Genomic DNA, 7,851 nt, shown 5'->3' with positions numbered 1-7,851 from the left:
CCACAAACGCGAGCCCTGGCATGAACTTGCGTGTAGCTGCATGGCGTAAATGCATAGCATAATCTTCCCACTGTAAGGCGGGGCATTGAGCCTCTTCGTAATGGAGGACGTTGAAAGCAAAAGTTAAATAACATGCGTAACATATTTACCCATTGTCTTTACATCTTTTCAGGAAAAAATATATTTTGGTAATACAGTAGAACCTCGTTAATTGGGAAAATCGGATAATTCGAACTCGTCCTGTCGTCCCGGCAGGCGTATGCATTATTGGAAGCAATCAAACTCTCATTAATTCGGATTTATTTGGCCGCACATCGGTGAACTCTCGGAGCCTGGCCAGTGCCGCAAATGAGCGACGCAAGAAAGCAAAAACAGCGCTAGCGTGCAATCGCAACAAAGCGGTGGAGTTCGCATCACCATTGTCATCAATGCCTGAACGCCTCGCCCATATTTGTGCCTTTAAAGCCTTTATTCTTGCGTTCACCGCCACGCACACCACCACCTCAGCCGCCTATCCGCACTGTCGTGCCGATGGTGGCCGCGGTTTCATCCGTAGCAGCAGCAACAAATAGTTTCGTTTCAACTGTGCGTGCCTTCAGAACCGCAAGGTCACCAAATCACACGAGTCGAAGTAAGTGCTTGCACCTGGCAGCCGGGCCAAGAAACAGCCAATCCAGGTTTAGGCTTCAAGCAAAAGACAATGTCCTATCTTGGAGCTTTTTTATTTTTAATATCTTGCTGGTGTTCCAAATTGCAGATTGCACTTTGTCTAGGCAGGCACTCTGATAAATTATAGATATGTACACTTAAGCTTCATTTGGTTTGTTTTATAGTTTTTTGCCACTGAATTAGCGCAACGAATGCTCTAAGCAGCAGGAATACTCTCGCTAATGTACTTTTGTCAGCAGGCATGGTAGCAGGAATGATAACTACCTCGGAAGGTCCTAAGTTATGACACGTTATGCTGCGAGGCGACATATCGTGTTCATAGCATGCTTTAGTTTAGCGGTGCAAGCAGAAGATGCTGTTTTCTCATTCAGTATGGCGAGTTGTCAGTTTACTCACCAGAAATTTAGAAGCAACTGCAAGCGGCGTTTGTTACAGCTTTGGAACATTCGACCCGCACACAGCACAACTGGTTCAATTCATTTCCAAGTTGTGTGTTCACAGTAATACTACAACTGACTTCGCCAAAACAAGACCCTCCATATATTTTTTGGACACCTGTTGGAAGAAACTCATCTCGGTCCGATTGGCTCTTTTTCACTGCCCAAGTTTCACCAGGTTTGAGAATTTCTAGATGCGGCAGGCATCTGGTGCATTGCCAAGCCTGGGCCCTATCTCGAACACTGCGTACCGCAAGCACGAACAAGCACCAGTCAACAGCCGCAGACTTATTATCAGACGAAGCGCCTAACCATAAAGATAAAGGTGCACCCCAAGTCGCAGACAAATGTTTATATCCCAAGACACACTGACCAGGTAACCTTGGTTCTTAGCCTCGTTCTCTCAGTGTGAAATATCCGTATTTAGCTTCCGAAAGCACGACAGAGGTTACTGCCTACTTAGTGCGGGATGCTTTATGCGATTACTGCAACACAAGTCACAGGGCAGAGTTCTTCTATTAAGGTCAAAAACAGGGAAGTATCGTACCTGCAGCAGTGGAGCAACCCTGCAGACAGGTGCTTGCAATTTTCAGAGAAGCTTGCTACACAAACATTTTTTTTTTTTACCTTTCAGCTCGCTTAAAAGTATGTCTCAAATAATCTGATGCAGCCTGCTCGGCAGGCTGGACATTTGCACGCACAGCGCAGATATTTCTGACGTTTCGTCGCCGAAATCTTCCAGACCGATCTAAATATGGCAATTGGCAGCAACGACCCTCTCGCCTTCCACGAAGCATTTCAATCTGGCACCACAAAAGAGAAAGGCGAGCACAGGACCAAGCGAACGAGCCGCCATGAACCTGGATGCCGCAGCTACTGTTTATTTGGACAGCGTTTAAGGCACACTTAACAGATTCTGGAGTGGTGGTTTCGTTCGCAGCGGTTACGGCGAATGGTAGTTTCGGTTTAACTCTGTGCAAAGATGTCGACAATGAAGAGCACCGTCTACACCGCAATGGACGGACGTTGACGACCAACACACCGACGGAAAAAAATCTGAATGTGCGCAATGAAAAGCATGTCTCTGAAGAAGACTTGCTCCGCGGCTACGCTAATCATTCACGAGAACTGCAGCGTTTGCACTGCTCGGGTGAAAAATATGAACACGATTTGCCGACTCCTTCACTAAATAAAAGCGCGTTGACATAGTAAGCATTTGTTTTCTTGATGCCATCGATACTAAGACAATCGTTTAATATGGAAATTTTTTTTTCTGTCTAGCGAAATACAAATTAACAAGACTTTACAGTTATATCTGGGATGTATTGCTCTTTTCAAGGAGTTTTTGGGGCTTCAAAGAAATGCGCTTCAGGGCTCCCCTTTATGCATCTGAATACAGAGAATGCGTCGACAAAAATTGAGAAGGAACAAAACCAAATGGTATGATACGTACAAAAATGTAACTTTATTGAATACTGTACAGATCTTAATGATGCAGATTGGATTGTGCCACAGAATCAGCACTTTATCAATTAAAACACATGCAAATAATTCCCATATAAGTATTCAGATATATGAATGTAGTAAATGGCAGAAGTTGTACAAAAGAACAGCAGCAGTGTACGTGGCATCTTCAGAATAGTTCATACACGGCGGAAGCCTGCATAGTTGCACTTCTCGATAAACGTTTAAAAATGATGTATATACATATGAAGCCGAGTAAAAAATTATGAAGCTGTCGCGGAACACAGCAGTTAAGTTTTGTAATGATAATGAATGATAATTCTTTGTCTGAAGTTCTCTGTATTTTCTGAAGACGGCTGTTACTGAAACAACATGTGGCATTGGTTGCTATGGTGACCAGATTGTGTTGAGTTAATCACATAATAACCAGCCGTGAACATGCAGATTCTGTTGCATAATACATCCGATTGGTGTTAATTACGTTGTATTTGAGGTAAAAAGCATGAGTGAGGCAATTAAAAAGACAGCACAAACATAATAAAATACACCTGTTGTACACTACTGCAAACATGCGCATGGTGAATGCAAATTTCACAGGGGAACATTAAAACTTTACAATAAAACACTCATGCTGTACAAGAAACTAAGAAGAAACCAAGGTCTTTCAAATAATACACGGTTGTGGCAAATAATAAATAGCATGCAAGAATTGCACAGAGCTACAGCCTGCGCTTCCTGCCAGTTTTGCAAGACAGCTGAAAGCCACAGTCACCAAGACACTTCGTTTACAAACTCCAAACCATCTTGCAAGCCTGGTCGACGACTTTTGACAATCATTTCTCCAAGAAGTTCTCAATCTCGTCAACCAGTCGAACCAAGTACTTGGGACCAGGGTTGACGCGTGCAGTGATCCGGCGTAGCTTCTCTGTCCTGCAGATTTGAGGAAGTTAAAACAGTGCAGGGCTAAAGCAATGAGCAAAATACAGTACAGCTTAGATATTGCAAACACGTTTGTGGACAGAGACTCATTTTTTGCCAGTGATGTCAAGTGGTGGCTAAGGAAGAGCAGCAGACATGCTTCAGGTGAATCTCACTCCCTGCATTACTCAATGCGTGCCTTCGTTGCACGTCGATGTGCCATGCACACTGCTACAAATGAACACTTTGTTGAAGGCAACACCAGGTTTGACGAGATGCTTGACATGTCGCCTGCCAGCTTCCATACGTAATGCAAGCAGCCAGTAAATGAAGTACACATGAAGCCTGCGATACCATTCCTTTTAAACAGAAACTGCCGAATCCTAACGACAATAAATATGCAGGGATGTACCCTGCAACTATCACTGAAAATGCACAAAGCACCATTATACCACCTTGTTTTTCTTCCAATGGAGTGTCGAGAGCCTTGGAAGAAAGCCGTGAAAATTTGACGCATTCATGGAGAGTTCGTTATACGAGCCTGTCTGATACAACAAAGTAAATGTAAAACATTTCTTGCTAATATCGGCATTTAACAAATGTTCGACATAACGAAGGTATTTTTGTGTCGCATGGGACTTCAATGTAATGAGGCTAGACTGTACCCAATAGAACGCTTTATGTAAATTAGTGTGAAGAGAAAGACTGGTTTTGAGGCCCGCTGAGATTACCCAATTATGCAAGAGATACAGAAGCCCCGATATTGAGAAACTGCTATGCCAATTTGAACAATATTGCTACTAAAGTTTAAATTTCCCGTATAATGCAATCGATCGTTTGAAGCGTCAGACTAGAATTGCACTTCGAATCAGAAAATGTGCACATAATTTATGAAGAAAATGAAATGCTGAGTTTACTATTTTGCAAGTAGAAACACAAAAGCTTTATAACAGTGTACAAAGCAATTAGCATGCAGACTATGTGAAATAGTTGGTCTTGACTCAAGCTTCTAGAGAATTTTTACCTGCAAATTAGTGGCACATTTCAAAAGAGTGTACATACAGGCTTTATCATAGGTAAAGGGACCGACAACGAATTTCTATGGTACCCATTTTTTTAGTGCAATAGAAAGCTTACTGGTCAGAGTGTTTAATCATGAACTGCACTAACGTGGAAAATGCTGTGGAAACATTTTTTTTATCAGAACTTTTAGATCTGCAGTGAGGATGTAGTCTTTCACTAGAAGCATGCTGAAAATGGCGAGAGGCAAGTGCAATAGTGATCATGTGCCTGCATTAGTGGGAGGCAGACTACAAGTGTGGCCGTGCTGGAATACAGTATAGTTTTGTTTATGAAGCAGACGTTCCTGCAATGCACGTTTTCCCAAATTGTTAAATGGTTTCTGCAATAATAGCTACGTGTTTTACTGTCCAACTGCTCTCGTATTTAACCAGTCAAGACAAAACCAATTGCATCAAAAACGAAATGATGCCTTTACACGCGATACAGAGTTCAGCGTGTTGCCATAGCCACGCGTGCATTTTTTTATTTCCAAAGTGTAGAATGTGCGAGTAATCATGCACCAGCTGCAATCTTAAGCAATAATTTTGATGTACTTAACGGTCAACTTAAGTACAGTGATCTCATAGAATACATCTAAAGTACCCAGATTTCACCACCAGTCTCGCCACTTCTGGTTTGAGACTTTTTGTGAATTTAAATTTACAATTCCTACTTAAAGTGCGAACAGCATGCTGGATTCTTACGACTATAAAGCATGGTCATTTCATTTTCCATCAACGTCCCACAACACGTTCTGGCCAGTTGTCAGTCCCTTTACCATCATTACAACTGAAGACCACGAAACGCCACATGCTGTCGCAAACATCCCAAGTTGTTGACAAAGCATCATAAAAGCCTTCTATATGTTGCCAAAAATGCAGTGGAATTGTTTTTTTTCATTCTAGCTTGTCTTTCATTATTCAGATGCCCAAACAAATTTTTTGATTCAGTTATAAAGTTTGAACCAGGAAAGGATTAAGAAAAGTTCGCAACACTCACGAGAGCACGTCATACTCGTCAGAGTACGGACGCATTGATGGCACTATCACAGCGTTCGGGTACGTGTCTATGTCAATCGGGAGGTCCAGGTGGAACCAGATTAGGCGGCGAGAGGAGATAATCTGGACCGACAGCCTGCAATAATAATTTAAGAAAAGGGGGGGAGAAAAAGGAATTAGCAGATTCATGCAAACTCTTAACGGGCATACATCAGGAACAGTATCCGCTACAAGTGAGTCGCTGAAGACTTGTGTGAAGACTAGAAGATCGCTGATGTGCTACCGTGAGCGCTGCCTGCACCCAGTCCATGGGTCTCAAAAAAAATGCATAGCTTGTGCTGTCTAGTCAAAGCACATAGCATTCCAATGAGTTTGCAGCGGCGCCCCTGCTTTGGGAAACGCAAGTCTTGTGCTTGGTTTCGTCATGAGCAGCAGAGTACTCTGTGAAATAAAGCATCGAGTACAGCGAGAAAGTGGCCTAGTTGGTGTTAGCCGGTACCGATTAGCTGTAACTAATAACCATGATAGGACAAACCAGACAAGGACAACAGCACAATGCCCTTGTCTAGTGTGTCATAACACGGCGATTAGTTATACAAGTATATAAAGCTTTATAAATGTATTTACTTTGTTATATTAGGAGTGTGCAAATAAACAATAGATTTCAAATCTAATCATGAAAAAAATCAATTTTCCGATATCAGATTCTATATTTAGCTTTGTAACGGAGACTTATGCTTATCAATTCTGTGCAATAAACATGGTGCTTCAAATGCCCGGGAGGCTACTCACATTATATAACAAGAATGTAGCTACCCATCAGTAACTTGGGTACCTAGGAGTCTATATGTACTACTATAGTATACATTCTACTCCTGTTAAAGGGAACACTAAATTGATATGCCAGCACTGATAACTCTGAACATATATGGAGGTTTGGAAAAAAAGTTTTTATTGATAGAATTTCAGTCGTAAAGAATCAAGCTCTTTATACCTCCAAAGCTGAAGAAACGGCGAAGTTGTCCGAAATAACTATGAAGCTTTCAGTTTAACAGTAGGTCATACTGTGCTTAATGGCAATCTATTACCTAGGAAGTTTTGCTTTCTAGTTTTCTTCCAGGGAAAGGAGGGAGTCTCCATCTTTACAGCAAGTCGTTTCTGTGGGTTACCAGCTTGGCAAGGCCAATCTGCGCGACAGACAAAAGCTGGAAATGCGCATCACATCACGATCGGCATCGCTCCGCAAGGTCATTGCCGCACAGGCCGACGGCGTTCGGGGCCAACTCGTGCGTTCTCAAATAGAACATTGTTTGGCAAGCCTGTTTAACTCCGCAACATTTTTCCGATGGGTATGTCTGTCCAGCGTGGTGCGGAACAGCTTGCGCACACATCTACAAGTCTAGTGACTTGCTGCTTTTGTCATGCGTTACATTGCGGTTCGACCGTCGATCATGAGCAAGTTGAAACAGTCAAGGCACGACTCAATACACTTAAGATCAGTGCAGAAGGCAAACAACGGTTTAATATAAAACTGAATTCATCACAAACACTTTAGCTATGGAAAAAAAGAAAAGACAATGTCCACCTTTCAACAAATTATTCCTGCGTGCAAGTGGTATGTACTGAACAGAACGTGCGAACGACCACTAAACCTCTGCTTCATACAGCAGAGCTGCAGCAACTACTCACACAGGGTACTCAAAGGCACGGTGGTGACGCCTGGAGATGATGTAGATGTCCCGGCTGATTGGCCAGTAGCGTGCGAAGAAGCTTCCCACCTCTCCCAGCAGCTGTGAACAAGAAACAGCAAGCAGAGTGTGGCAACCTGTCACGTTCTCATTTGAACAAAGTTTTCTGTGGGAATCGCTAGAGAATTCTGGTGTCTGTACAGTCAAAACCACTTGAAACGATCCTAGGTGTAACAATCTGTGGGTTATAACAACCACATTTCACGGCATTTACAACTTTCCATCCCTGCCAATTTAAACTGCATCCAGACATAATGAACATTCGCGAAAATGCCACAGTGCTGTAAAGAACACTTCAAACCTGGTCGTCGTACAAGCAGAGTGCACACGAAGTTCTGAAGCACAGAAGTGCAACCGAACTCTGTGCACGGCGGCGCACCACCCATAACAGTCCAGTTCTCTGTGCGATACCATGAACAGAAAGTTATGCATGCTATTTGGACAATTTTGACGAATATGAACCAACAGCAGTTCAAGCGTTGCTTGGCATGCTTGTCCAATGCTGCAGTCGTAACAGCAAGGCTTTTGCCACATGCTGGCATGCCACAGTATTTG

General features: G+C 42.8%; 1 protein-coding gene across 1 annotated transcript in view; it reads right to left on the bottom strand.

The window, feature by feature from the left end:
• Positions 1-2,547: 2,547 nt before the first annotated feature.
• The window catches only part of LOC142563859 (uncharacterized), a 36,845-nt gene continuing 31,541 nt past the window's right edge, over positions 2,548-7,851 (bottom strand). Inside the window, exons 12-14 of the mRNA XM_075674531.1 lie at positions 7,238-7,338; positions 5,550-5,684; positions 2,548-3,500 (exon numbers count right to left, since the gene is read on the bottom strand). Of these exons, the coding sequence (XP_075530646.1) occupies positions 3,404-3,500; positions 5,550-5,684; positions 7,238-7,338 (333 nt within the window). The 3' untranslated portion in view covers positions 2,548-3,403. The remainder of the gene's footprint in view (positions 3,501-5,549; positions 5,685-7,237; positions 7,339-7,851) is intronic.

This window comes from Dermacentor variabilis, chromosome 11 (genome assembly GCF_050947875.1).
Source record: "Dermacentor variabilis isolate Ectoservices chromosome 11, ASM5094787v1, whole genome shotgun sequence".
In the NCBI taxonomy this organism is placed as follows: Eukaryota; Metazoa; Arthropoda; class Arachnida; order Ixodida; family Ixodidae; genus Dermacentor; species Dermacentor variabilis.
This window is presented reverse-complemented; position numbering and strand designations above follow the sequence as displayed.